The sequence below is a fragment of the Neodiprion virginianus genome, chromosome 5 (genome assembly GCF_021901495.1).
Source record: "Neodiprion virginianus isolate iyNeoVirg1 chromosome 5, iyNeoVirg1.1, whole genome shotgun sequence".
Taxonomy (NCBI): domain Eukaryota; kingdom Metazoa; phylum Arthropoda; class Insecta; order Hymenoptera; family Diprionidae; genus Neodiprion; species Neodiprion virginianus.
The window spans coordinates 22500782-22515270 of NC_060881.1; the positions used below are offsets into that span (position 1 = coordinate 22500782).

The 14489-nt window shown below is 50.6% G+C and overlaps 1 protein-coding gene across 3 annotated transcripts; it reads right to left on the reverse strand.

Annotated features, from left to right (window-relative positions):
* Positions 1 to 303: 303 nt before the first annotated feature.
* LOC124304898 (acetylcholinesterase-like) lies at positions 304 to 13424 on the reverse strand. 3 transcript variants are annotated; one of them, XM_046763675.1, is made up of 8 exons: positions 13107 to 13424; positions 5859 to 6196; positions 5549 to 5779; positions 5169 to 5460; positions 4452 to 5099; positions 4207 to 4368; positions 3585 to 3760; positions 304 to 850 (listed from the first exon to the last, which is right to left on the reverse strand). In XM_046763675.1, exons 2-8 carry the CDS (start codon positions 6178 to 6180, stop codon positions 651 to 653), a joined length of 2031 nt encoding a protein of 676 aa, XP_046619631.1. In that variant the 5' UTR covers positions 6181 to 6196; positions 13107 to 13424; the 3' UTR covers positions 304 to 650. The 3 variants fall into 3 exon arrangements, with proteins under 3 accessions (XP_046619631.1, XP_046619633.1, XP_046619634.1); XM_046763677.1 differs by lacking the exon at positions 13107 to 13424 and adding an exon at positions 8842 to 9099; XM_046763678.1 differs by lacking the exon at positions 13107 to 13424 and adding an exon at positions 6301 to 6717.
* Between the last annotated feature and the right edge of the window lie 1065 nt (positions 13425 to 14489).

Sequence of the window (14489 nt, forward strand, 5' to 3'; positions counted from 1 at the left end):
ATCTTTTTTGTTAACACCTGCCTATAATAACCTGATCCCTATATCCTACATATCATATCATATGTATATGTGTATTATATGTGGTACGTATAACGTCTCTATGTCCCTGGGTCCCCCGTATTATAGGGTGGTCGCGAGGGTGTGTAAAACGGGGATATCGCCCCATCCTCGACCGACGACCGACGACGAGGCATTCGGTCCTTACTTCTCGTGCAGCGAGGGCGAGTCTGGGGGCCCTGAAGGCAGCTGCGCTCCGTACTGTCGCATTATTATACATATACCTACCCTCTGTGGACTCTGCGGCCTCCCGGCGGCCACGTGCTTCAACTACACTGATATGTTTGCAATTTGTCGTTTATTTTTTTTTTGTTATTTCTATTTTTTATTTTTTTTTTATTTTCTTTATCCTTTTTTTTCTCTTCTCCTTCGTTGACACGCGCGGCGCGTGCATATACACAACGAACGTGCGACGTACACGAACCGTCGCGTACCATTATATGAGCAATACACATATACGCACACCCATAGTATACGCCTCCGCGTCTGGCATAGGTGTATGATACATATATCTATATTACGTGGGGCATCTCTCTATAATGTGATGCATACGTCGAAGGTACAAAGGGTTGCGGCGCGGCGACGGAGTCGAGCTACACGAGGCCTCGCGCGTTCGAGGGTTTCGACGCCAGGTGAACCAGCCGAACCGTCGGGTATAACGTGCTACGGTGCCATAGAACGACTCCGAGAGCCGTCGCCAGCAGCAGGCTCGTCACCCCGTCGCTACCCGTAACTTCCCGCATCCCCGACGCTCCGCTGGTGCATTTTTCGCCGGGGCTACTCTTCATGTTCGCTGAAACACATAGGATGCAATAGAGGATCATGGTTATTTCGATCATTTGATAATTCTGGGGAATCTGGTCTCTTCGTGCGCCAAAATTTCTATCTTGCAGCCTATGCATACCGAGTTATTTTCTTGATGCGCCCAACAGTGATGCCTAATTATAGGCAATTCAGGGCACTCACACACTCTGAGCAGAACTAAGCTCAGAGTTTCATCGGTAGACCCTGGCTGTCGGTCTTCTGCTAGCCATAGACTTATAACTCGGAGATCTGCTCAGAGTGTATGTGTACCCTGAATTGCCTATAATTAGAGATCGCAATGAGGTGCTTTACGGAAATAACTCCGTATACACAACGATGATTGCTGACACAACAGTCGTACGCTACAACGCATGCATAATGTACAATGAGCTACAAGACGAAAGTTTGATTGATCAACGAAGAGCAGAAATTAGGTAATTCTGTTATAACGCTTGGATGTCTATGCGGCATATAGGAAGCGATTTCTAATGACGCATTGCTTCTTAGAGTGGACTTTTTCGACGCAATTCATGCGCACCGCAGTGTCTCACGTTATTACCGCACATATGGGGCGGCAATGACGGAGGTAAATTTCGCGGGCGCGGAAGTATCGGCAATGGGGCGGGAGGGGGGGGGGGGCGTACAAGGGGGTTCCCCTTGCCATCGAATGCGTAGAACTACGCGCTATCGGCTTGACCCGGTCCCATAGCCCGCGTATGTATGTACGTGCTTCGGTCTACAGTGTGTATGCCGTGACGGCATTGATCCAACTCGGGCCGCCGGTTCGCCGCTGCTGTCTCCGCAGGGTAGGGGGGTGTATTGTAGGTCGGATACAGGCAGATAGGGCACATTTCGGTCTCGGTTTATCACCGCTTTTTTCGGCCTTTCGCGCAACGAACGAGACATTGCGAACACTGCAGCAGCTTGGACGCGATCAAACCGACGTCAATAACTCGACGCTCTATAATCGTCCTTTATACCGATACACCTTCAACGCAAATTAGACATATACCCATCGTTAATGAGTGAGCCTATCCTCTTCTGGATTATAAGACAATCATCGTTCGATATGACTAATGTTTATTTTTCCAAGAAAAAGGTCGCTATAATTGCATGATTTCAGTGTTATCACTGTCTACAAACTGATGGTAAATGAACTCATATAGTTAGTTTGTCCCATTGACCAAAGAGATTGCAAGAAGAATCTATAAGAGGGATGCCTGGCTGCTAGGGTGCCAAGAACGGATGGGGCGGGAGGTGCTAGAGAAAGGAGGGACAGAATTTCTTTACAACGCAATACGCCGGCCGTGGGGTCACAGACGATTGGCAGTGATTCGTTTGCCGCGACACGTCCCACAATGGCGCACATAGCCCAGAAAATGATGCCTTTGTCCAAAACCATCGTCCCACCACCCCGACTCTACAACGTGATCGGTACGAAGAAACCCTTTCTTTCGTATTATATTCGTTCTCTGGTTCGGTATTCTTTTTTCTTTTTTCTCTTGAAAAAGCACCAAATTTTCTACCCTTACGCTCTATAATTATAGTCGAACTCCCCGTGCTACGGGTATTCGTGTATGCGCCTATGACGTAGTAGGTATCGGAAATTTGCAGACGTCACACCGACGCGACTGCATGCCCGTGTATGATGGTGTCCGACGTCATAACCCAGTTTAACTCCGGTGTCAACCCCTCTATACGTATAGCCGGCCAGTGACGTCGGCGCGGAGGTAGCAGCGTCATAGTAAACGCAGGGCCAATGACCCCCTCTCATTCCGTTCCCCTTTCTCTTCCCTTAAGCCACCGCACCGTGAAACACACACACATACGCGTACGCATTTGCACACATGCCACGAGGTGCAGTGATCCGCGATCTAGGAACTGCAGGGACCGTATTGCGGAGGGTATGTGTCTGGTACCCGTGGCACCTGCTGCCGTTACTCAGGTTCATATCATGTAAAAATCGGCCTGAGGATATAAAAATAAACTTATCATCACCGCCAATGACTGAGTGTGTATGTCAAAACTGCACGAACCCGTAAGGTGCAGGTCTGCAGTCTACACTATGCATGCCGAGTTGCACGTAGATATGCACTATGCAGGCACTAAGCTCCTTAGACGATATAATACCAAGAGCCTGTGCATACACGTGTATACATATAATGCACATACGTAGGTATGTGTTTTACGAACTCTGCAACCGGCTCCGCAGTGAAGTTAATGCCATTTTTACGAGGGCTACCGCGGCGATGTGTCCATGTATACGTAGGTATACAAGTATCTACCTATAGCATACGTATACATATATTTATGTTGATGGTATACCTGCAGCATTCCGGTACCGACCTAAATTTCCTCTTTGGCATCGCGAATATACGCTGCAGCTGGAACCGCAGCCCATCCCCCCCGCTCTCGGCCTGCACCCTCGCTCTACTTCTTTCAAATGTATAATAATGCCTAATAACTTAGCCGCGCATGGAACGAGGGTGGGTGCGAAGGAGTGAGTTGGTGAGAACATGATTATAATCACGGTGCAAGTAGTGGGGGAAATCGTGGCTGTATCTTTCACGGAATACCTTTGAACATTTTACAGATATATAATATAGGTATACCTATACATATACAATATGTATATCTATATACGATACTGCAGATTTTACTGTGATACAAGAAATATCGAACAGGAGAGTAATTGTACATATAGCTTTATATACCGCACTCACCGGTGGCTGCGATAAGCTGAGGTAGATACTTCTTCCAGAAGGCGCATTGCTTCGACCTGGGACCATATCCAATTTCGGTAGAGTTCGTCGCGAGCGTCAGATACTCTCTTTTGGCGAAGGTGTGTTCAGGCCAGGTCGTCTCTGCCCATGAACCATCGTCCCCCATATTAGGGTTCCTGAAAACGATCGTTTCTCAGTTTCGCGGTTTGAGCCGAAAATTGCCGTCCGCGCGGACGTATGTATGTTACGTTGGTCATTTATTCACGAAGATCCATTCATAATGCATGCATTACCGCGCGGCTGCTGTAGTTCGATTTCGGACCGATGTGAAACAGTTAATAATAATGGAAAAAGAACCTAAAGAAAACACATGTCCTCATGATTTGTCGAAACAGCTCTAATGATTCACGCTGTATAACGTATGATATGTTACATAGTGTCACACACTATAATTACAGGATCGCACAAATTTTCTCACGAGTATCAAGAGCCGTTTTCGCGATCCATATTATACGTACGTTTCAGTTTGCCTTTTTTTTCTTTTGCACACACTTGATATGGCTCTTGCTGAAGTACGAATTAGCTGGAGGTGTGTAGTTGTTATAATTTGCATGCAGCTTACCCAGTTTTAGCGAAGTTGGCCCAGTACCTCATCATCCGTTTCGAGAGGTATACTTCTTCCCGGGTGTAACCCCGAGAGGAATCAAGCGGCTCGCCGAATATGTAGCTTATCTCGTCGGCGTGCATAACACCGGTCCACGAGGGCCATGGATTGTTCGCCGATCTGAGTAGAAGTTATATACGCACGCAATGTTAAAATAATAGATAGGTAGGTATATTGGTGAAAAACAAAATTTTTTCACCGACCTGTGGGTGTAGTAGTACATGTAAACCGTATTCCCGGTCTCGGCATAGCGGGCCGCGAACTCGTTCACGTTGCAGGTGAAGTGATAGTCGCCGACGATCTTGTCAAGGGCGTCCCGGTTGCGGTAGGGATCGTCGGGTCGGAGCCAGTCGGTGTACTCGTAGACGATAGCATTGCGAGCTATCTGGTTGACGTAGGGATTCAGCTCCCTCACAGCCCGGAGGAACTCATCCCGGCTAACCTTGACGTCCTCCGTACCGTCAATCCGGAAGAGCTCTGTCAGGTAATATATGATGAAATAGTAGCCCTCTTCCGTGTTAGAGCCCATAAGGATGTTCGCCCGCTTGAATGAAGGGTTCGTAGGGCTTGAGGCGAGCGAGCGCTGGGGGGTCTCGTCGAGGAAGGCACCGTCTATCACTGGGACGAACGGGAACTCGCATATGCCCAGGGTGCCCCACTCGTTGTTCACCAGGTCGAACGGGTCCTTACTTCGCAGGCACTCGACGGCGCTGCCGAGGGCCGACTCTTCGTGGGGGCAGCCGAGGGCTTCGGCGAGTCGCAGACCGCGGACCTTTGATTCCTCCCTGGAGATCATCGCCCACGGTGCCGTCGGCGAACCGGACTGCATTATCGCCTGACTGAAGAGGTTTCTGCGGAATGACGAGGAGAAGGTTGAGTCTAGCGATCTTCACTCACCGCGCGAACGACCTTGATTATACCTCGACAGGGGTGAGAGCAGGTGGAAGGACACGGAAACTGCGCCGGCACTCTCGCCGAAGAGGGTCACGTTGTCCGGGTTACCCCCGAACGCTCCGATGTTATCCCGGACCCACTGGAGTGCGAGGACCTGGTCGAAGAGTCCCGCGTTTCCGGGAACGTCGCCGGTGCCGAAATAGAGAAAGCCCAGACTGGCCAGCCGGTACTGCATCGAAACGAGGATCACGTTTTCCTCGGAAACCAGCGTCCTGTGATCGTAAACATCGAGTGTCGCGGTTCCGGAGTAGAATCCGCCTGCGAAAGGCGACGGATGGCACGTTAGACGGACTTTTTCCCGAAACCTCGGTGGGAGAATCTGTAGACTGAAATTGACAGGACTCACCGCCGAATATCCAGACCATAACCGCCGCGTTAGTAGGCCGGGGTCGAGGCGTTACGACGTTCACGTAGAGGCAGTCCTCGCTCAGGGGGGTGTTCGGGTTCCACATCGTCGCCCCGGGAAAGTCCCCGAATACGGTGTCGAGGATCTGGACGCAGCTGTTGGGAGGCGTGGTGGTGTTCAGTATTCCGTCCCAGCGTTCCGCCGGCCGAGGATGACGAAACCTGAGGGGGCCTATGGAGAATCGGAGCGAACCGGTGAATCGTACATGTAACTTATAACGAATCACCCTCTTTCGCGTCGAGTTTCATACCTAGCGGCTTCTGGGCGTAAGGGATGCCCATCCACGCGTCGACCTTCTTCCCGGTTGTCGCTGTCAGCGTGACACCTCGCACCTTTCCCTTTCTAGTGCGCACCACCAGCTCGTCATCGGGGTTCAGGTTCAGGGACTCGGGCTTAGGCAGCGGATGTTCACCCTTTGCAATGTCCTCGTGGGAGATATCCGCGTGGTGCCTCCTACCCCGGTGGGGTGGCGAACAGCGCCCTATCTCTCCCATCAGCATCACGAGGAGAACAGTCAGGGCGATCGGGGCCCCGGCCACGAGAAAGGCCGTGGGTCTCCGGCTCCTCGACATCTTTCACTCTTCCAGACTGCGGAAATCGCAAAATTGATTATATTATACTCATTTTCACGATAGCATAGAGTGAAGCGAAGGATGAAAGTTGTACCAGGGCCATTTCAAGTGTGTGCGTACCTTATGAAGTTTTAATCCGATGATCGCGCCCACACTTAGGCAACTGAAGATACACTCAGTGACGTACCCGCTTGCATTTAAGCAATTCAGTCGGCTTTTTATCGTTCGAACTTTGTTTCGAGCTATTGGTTGCATACGGCCCTGTCTTAAATGGATGTCGAATATCCTATGGTGCGCATACTCGAAATTACCCTGCATACATTATACTGAATAAATAATCCCATGCTGTCTAAAAAAATGCACACCATGCGACCTCATTGGTGATATGCAATGGATATTGATATAATACTCCAAGGATCTTCCCCCCTTGCAGTGCAGCATTCTTTGGCATATGTTGCGATGAATAAGTCGCACGAAGGTTCGATGGCTCAGGTCGTAAGTCGGCGGAGTAGAGACAACAGCTGTTTCGCCCACGCTCCAACCCCCCGACGTAGTAATACTCCTCGTACTACAGATCAAAAGCCCACGCTTACGCCTACGCTTACGCGACTGCACGACGCCGCGGCGTCGCGGTCGTATAATACAATATGTGAACTAGTATAGGGAGAGTTGGTCGTTTGACAGCTGAATTTCCAAATTATCCATGCGCGAAATCATGACATAATTCGCATCCTCGCGTGCAGTGTGGAGGCAGTCACCGAAACGAAAAAAATCTGGCACACCAAAGTAGGTGTGTTTGATACAGGGTATAGGGATGGTCGTGTACACGCAATACTGGTCAGCCTTGCGTGATGATGTGTAGTACGACGTCCGCCTCGTTCACGGATTAAGCAAATTTATCCGCGGAGCGTGACGGAAACAGAACTGTGTATAGCTTGCTTCGAACATAAAATTGAACAGATTTATAGAAAGACGAGCCGTGAAGAGGAAAACTTATTGTTAGTTTAGCCAGGAATATTTAAGATTGATCCAGCCATATCTTATGGTTTCCACGACCGCAAGCATATATCTTTCTCCTCTCTCAACAAGAAACACTCTCACGGGACGCGATTAACGGGTCATTTTAGCTGTATACAAATAGTTTCACATGACGAGTGTACGGCTGATTCTACGCATACAACAAAAAGCATCCCAAAAACGTTTACGAAATAATTCTGATTCACGTGTAACGTCCACTGAAACATGTTGCACGGCACGTGCGAGGGCATAGAATCGTATCCAAATTTCGGGAAGCTTTCGTCTCAAAACCGGTAAAACATCCTTTCCGGTCGGAACACCCTGTATATCGATCGGAAAGGACCTACCCCCTGTGGACATACATATATACCTTGATAGCGGTTGGCGACGGTGTCGGGCTGCCGCGTAGGGAAGATGTATAGCCGGGAGGATTGGGAGGGAGCCAGGGAGGAGAGGTAACGGTGGATATTACTGAACTCGATTCGATTTTCGATACTTATTGACCAGTAGTGTGCTTCCTCCCCTCTTACACGCCCAGGTGTACACGTCTGTGACGTGATGGTATAGATTGATCATCACATACCGCGCACACGTGCAGCCTCCATCCCCGGAATTTGGTTTTTATCGTCCGAGCTTGCGCCTACACCCGCAAAACGCAGAAAGCACCGTACACCGGCAAACACCGGATGAAGAAAGCGCTGGCCGATACGTCCGAACACGCGTACCTGCACGCGGCGTATACTATAGGTACATCGTACATTAATAGTATAGGCATTTATAACTGGTATGCAGGAACGGGCCGGGGGCGGGTGGGAGATGACCTAGAGATGTCACTGGGTTAGCGTGCCCAGGGGCCATCTATAACCCTGGAGATATACCCGCACCCCCTGCCGCCTATTCCAGAGCATAGATACGCTCGCCAGTCATCTGTTTTATGATTGTACCTGCCACTCGTCCGCCTACACCCTCGGCACTCGCGAATACATAATACATGATGCAGGGGCAGCGTGTGTCGCACTCGCTCCGCGTGCACGTTTCCCTCGAATTGCGCCGTACAACTCGAGGAACGAAGATCTCAGGCGGACGGACCGCCCGAGTCTTCCGAATCCGCATTGTCAGTCACGCGTCGAACGAGCTCCTCTACGTGCTCGCTCGGTAAAATACGACCGTACGTACATGGATGTAAATATGTAACATGTATCGCGAGGGTACGTATAGGTATACGTACGTGACTTTGCGCGCTGAGCGGCTACCGTTGCAATTTCGTACGCATGTGCCTAATTTATGTACGTCGGCAGTCAACCCGGATGATCCGTGTGACTTAACACCGGTGCCGCGGATATTCCGAACAGTCAGCGAAATGTTTAACAATGCAAAATCCCAACCCTCTGGCACACGATGTACAGGTATTACTTTTACACGAAAGTTTAGCATCAACGGCTGATTAAACGGCACGTATATGGAACGAGGGGCCATGTGGCAAAATCTACCGCAGACGTGGCAGCAGCCAGCAGGATTCGTCAGCACAATTTAGATTCGGTCGGACAGAGATAAACAAAAATACAGTAATCCTTGCTATATTCGTATCTCCCCCTCGTCATTCGTGTGTGCAAAAGCTGATGTGCAGGATTATACGATACCTACCCAAATTCTCAATCGTTGCACATGCGGAATTTTAGTGCATGTGTGTAGCTGTGACGTTTGCGAAACTGCCAGCCAGCCGGCCATGATCAAACTCAAATTATAACTTTCTGTATACACATGATGAAACAAGTGTTACATTCACAGGTGCATATTGTGCGCTGGCTCGCCGCATGCATTTGACGGCATGAGGCGGATCTAGCGGACTCGCGTTCGATCAACCTCCACACATACAGACGTATGACTGTACCGCGTAATACTGCGGATACTCTGCGGCTCAAGCTTTCTCGCGGCGGGTGTCAGAGCCAGGGCCCTTGCTGCACATTTACATATACACCATGGAACTGATAGGGGGGGGGGGGGGGGGGGGGGGGGGTATTCCTACGTCCGCACCGTATTACCGTCACTTGACGAGTCTCCCGAGCCCCCGGCTAATTGCTCGAGTTAATTTACACACCTGCAGAAATTATACACGCAACACAGACCTGTGTGTTGGGACAGCGACAGTAAAGCGAAACGCATTCCTGTGCACATACTTATACATCGGTGATAAAATACGTTGCATTCCTGTATACTTGGGCAACGGTAGCAAGGCGCAAGCAAAGATTATTGTTCGTATCCACTTGTGTAAGGAGCGACATACCTATTCCTACATTCCTGTAGTACCGTTTAAAAACAATAAGGAGCCTGCCAGAGGGGCAGCAGCCCTTGACCCGGTTAACTCAAGTGACCCAAATATTGACCCCGTCCGTTCGCGGCGCGACGCGACGCGATCCCGGATTTACCTGCACCCACCTCCTAGTTGGGGTGTGCAAGCAGATTTACGGATCTTCCGTCTTTTTTCTCGCCATACCTCCGACGAGACACACGGTGGAAAATAGTGCTAAGTGTTACAGCGGGCCATATCAGGACACTTATGAATGTGTCCCTCAATGTCCAGAATTTTAGGGTGATATTACACATTTACTAGAACCCATCATATTGTCTATCACAATCTATTTGCCTTGCGTATTGTTCATCCAAGTAGCACTATTGTATGCTTATTACGATATACGAAATTTAGTATTACGTATTTTGAATAGAATTTGTACTAGAATAATCTCCATACGGTGTGCATACTCAATGAAGTCTATCAAAAATGCCCCGTACGTAATTCTTTGTCAGTACAGGCCAATATTCTAATTAACTACTAGCAAGAGGAGCACATAAGTGGAAGCAAGCCGTTTGCGAGTGCCGCGAGTAGCCAGACACTCGGGAACAAGCCCCATGTCTCACCGACGTATGAAATATGTGTCGCGAATCGCAAGGATTTGCAGGCGGGCACATCCAGGTTAGCGCGCCGGGTGTACGTACGAGTGGCATTGTTTCACGCGGCACAGTAGGAAATCAGGATGCGATCTATCAAGCCGGGAGTCGGCGTGAGGGAATAGAACGGAGACGACGAGGTGCGTGATTTTTTCCCCTGCCTACCATGCGGTATCTCCAAGTCGACACAGGGCCTCGACGCGGCACGCGATCTTTGGCGGGCGCCTGTGTGCGGGCAACCGATGGCGCGTTGGTGTATAGCGATGGTAGGCAGCTAGGGATGGGCCCGTTTGCATCCCCCGCTGACGCGACGCCGGGAGTGTAGAGGATGCGATAGATTAACCTGGTTAGATAATAATCCGCCCTGTACAGACGTGTAGACGTAATTCTATTCGTGGCACACATCCGATTTGTAGTGTGCGCCGGGCGGCACATGCACGCAAGCACCCGCTCTCCGCAGTTTAGAGCCCGCGAGTAGTTTGTCTGACGGCGGTTAACTCCGCATATACCTATATACCCACCTACCTGTACCAGAGTGGGAGCCGACTTAATTTCCTTCCAGTGCCACTTAAACACGTTACGTTGCCGCGATGGATACCATCGCCTCGTGCCCCCCAATCCACACACCCTATACGCCGCCTGAACGCTGGACCGAATTCTTCGACGCCAGCAAAAAAGGTCGGACAGGGTCGAGAACTTCGAGAGCACCCTCAGATAGTACTCTAACTAGCTGTGGGAAAATATTATAACATAGTGGATCTTCTAACGTGGAAAGTTTTCGCCTCAGCGCTGAACCTCTGACCCTCCAATTTACCTTTCCCCGTGCGACGCTCTGCTATATTTCCTCCCGTCTCCCGGCGTTCTCACGTATACAATAAGTCTGCATTAATGAGACGAATTTTCACGGGGACGAGACAGGCAGGGCCGGCGCAGAGGGCAGAGGGCGACAGAGGGCTGATTGAATGATGCTTCTATACCGCGCGCGGGCTATCCGACGGTGGTGGTTTCTCCGGGGAACAGCCACTGGCTCAATATATACATATTACACGCTGTGATACATGCGCATGAATATATGTATCTATAAGCATAGGTACGCTCGACTGCACATCGTCTGTGTACGGAGCATAAGCCCGCCGCTATTGTGTTGTATAACGCCTGAAATGTACTGCCTGCGGCAACAACCATTACATTGTTACATACGATATACCGCGTTGGCGCTATTATTATACTCGTTTCTACGCTGCTCTACGCCACTCGACACACATGCCTATGTATATACGTACATACGTACAGCATGTAGATTAGCGGAAACATTAATTTTATTTGTTGGATGCAGTCTGCCTAGTGACACGGTCACGAAACCGGAGTGAAACTATACTCTCAAACGCAGCGTGCAGCGAAGTTCCAAAAACGTTTTTTTCTTTGCAATGTGGCGGATCGTTTTGCACTTGAAGAGAATCAAATCTGATAATCAAGTCTCTTACTCATTCCTTTTTCTTTTTGCCGCATTACGGTATGAATATTATTATAGCTGGATTTATCTAAAGTGCGTGTGATATCAGCTTTCGATTTGACTCGCAATCACTTTAACGTAATCGATCCAAACAACACCAGGAATGGAAAAAAACCATAACAAAAGCGATCAAGATCCTTGTCTACTACGATTTAAAATGTGATCGAACTATCGGTACGAGAGTTACAGGCATCGAACGTAACGACACAACAACGACAAACGTACTCGGCCTAAATACAATAATCGGAATTCCGAGTCGAGATGGCGCGGTGTTTACGCGATGGTGAAAAGTCTACCCATCGGACCGAGGAACTTACGCGCGTCGGTGGACTGTACAATTCGCCGGAGGACGACGTGGTCGGGTCGAGTTCGGGTCAGCCGGCAGGCAGGACGTTCGGTGCGCCCGCGCCGTGCCGGGCCGGGCCAGGCAACCCGCGTCGCCCCTCCGCCGTCCGCGTGCCCTTATCGAGGATTCTCTCCTCCTCACCCCGACCCCACGCTCCCGTAAATAATTAACGAGCAATTTTTAATCTTTTCAACCTTATCTTTCACCGCGCGGTAAATTATGCAGCCAACCACGCATACCTTATCCCTCGGCGATCGTCCTGCACGCTTAAACGACGCTCCGAGAGTGAAGACCAGACAAGGTAAGCGGTGGGGGCTCGGCGAGCCAGGCTTTATACACACAAGTGTACACGAGCCTATATCTCCCTGAACCACGCACCGAGATCTGGCCGGAGTTCTTCACGCAATCTATTTCGTGTTCTGCCTAATTTCATTTTTATTATCGGCTCGGTTGTAGTGCCGCATTTAACTGCCTAATTTAATCCGGACATTCCTGATTAACGAGCAGATTTGTACACTTGCACATCCAAGCTCATTCGAAGGGGGACTTATTTGTTTTTTCGCAAATCTCACCCCATTATTAATATTAGGATATAATTTGCAACGAGGTCCATGCATGTGTGCAGCGCCTCGATGAAAGGTTTGTTAGAAATTTTTCAATCGCCGGATGGGTAATTATACCGTGTATATGTGTACAATGCAGGAGAGGAGGGTGGATGCAAGCTTTCTGTGCGGGCAGGTGTAGGTGCATGCACCTATTCTATCCTATTTTCGGTGCAGCAGCTCAGGGGGAGAAGGCCAGGGAGTAAAGAGAAGCCGTGAATAGCGGAGGATGAAAGATAAAGTTGGAGTGCAGTCCGGGTGTTATTGGATGCAGTACTCGACGACTCGACGACAATTAAGGCAAGTGGATACCGGATGGAAGTGGGTACGGGATAAACATCCCGTCGAGTCGTGCAGGCAAGAGCCGAGTACGCGGGGTTAAACTGAGGCGAAGGTGTGGTTGGGCCCCTAATCGTGCACCATGCAAAACAAAACAGATTCGTGAATACGGAACGGAACAGTAGCCGAATGAAATATAGAGAAAATAGGAAGGAGTCGTCACCTGGCAACAGCTGATCCTGGGCGACGGTTCACCGGAACGTCGGGCGCGACGGTACGGGGAGAATGACGACGCGACCTGGGGTGGTCGGGCCGCCCTGCGACTCGCCCGGGGATGATTTTTTCGCCCCGCCGGGGGAAACCACGGGTATCTTTCCAAGGGTTGCCCCCGGGTGGCAGGGATCGCGGGGTCCTGGGACTCGACCGGGGCCACGGGGTTTTATCTGCAGGGAGGTCGACGAAAGATGCGGGAGCGAAAACGGCGGACGGGCGAGACTGGCGCGAAGGGGGTAGACCGGGTGTTCGGGCCACACTGACTGCGGAGAGAGCGAACCTCCGGGCTTCCACCCCCGAACCTCCTCTCGGCCCCACCACCCTCTCTCTCTCTCTCTCTCTATTTCTCTCTCTCTCTCTCTCTCTCAGCCCCATCTCGCCGCGGCTCCTCCGTCTCCCTCGTACCCGCTCTTGCGCCCATCAACGCCGAAGCGATTGCGTACGTATCGCACCCTCTTCGTACCAACCAGCCCCCAAACGACAGCGCCTCTGCCGCCGGCGCGGGGAGGTCCACGTCGAACCTCGGGATGGGTACGAAAGGCTCGGAAGGACTTCCGCGGCATCGCCATCCCCTGCAGGGGAAAGTCCGAGGAGGCGTGACGCGTTTTATACGGCTGTCGCGCGGTGCTGCCGGCACGCGTTCAACGGGGACCAGCCTCACCCCCGAAGCGAGCGAAGGTGGGGCAGGGTGGGCAGGGTGGACAGGGTGGATCTTAGGGGGCCACCCTCGAAGCCAAGGTCGAGGCGCTACCCACGGTGCCGCGAGACTTCCGGTATCGGAAGCGAGACACATGCCGTGTGTGCGGCGTACTCGGCGGAGTTACGGACCTGGAGGGTGAACGACAGAGAGAGAAAGAGAAAGAGAAAGAAGGAGAGAGTGGGAGAGAGAGAGAGGGTTATCCATCAGACATACCCGCAACGCGTGTACACGCTTGTGGTGGGGCATTATTGAAATTATACGAATACGTTACATCTCGACTAGACGTAGTACGTGAATTATCGGATGAGATCGTTAAAAGTTTATCCAGTTATCCGCATGTTCTGCACACGGACTCGAAATAATTGTAACAACGTACGATGCAGATAACGACGGCATACCCGTTATCTAATACGTTATTGTTATAACGATTGAATTTTTCTTGTCACATTTGACCGAGATACCGATCGTTTTGATTTGCGCCGCGCTTTGATGCCTGTATACTCGCGATCGTAATTATACGATATGCCTATCTCTAGAGTACGGTATTGTGTATATGTTTCCGATGCCGGCGTTTATCTGAATCATCCGTACATTCGTGCCGCGCTAATTGGCAATCTCCAATTAACGATCGAT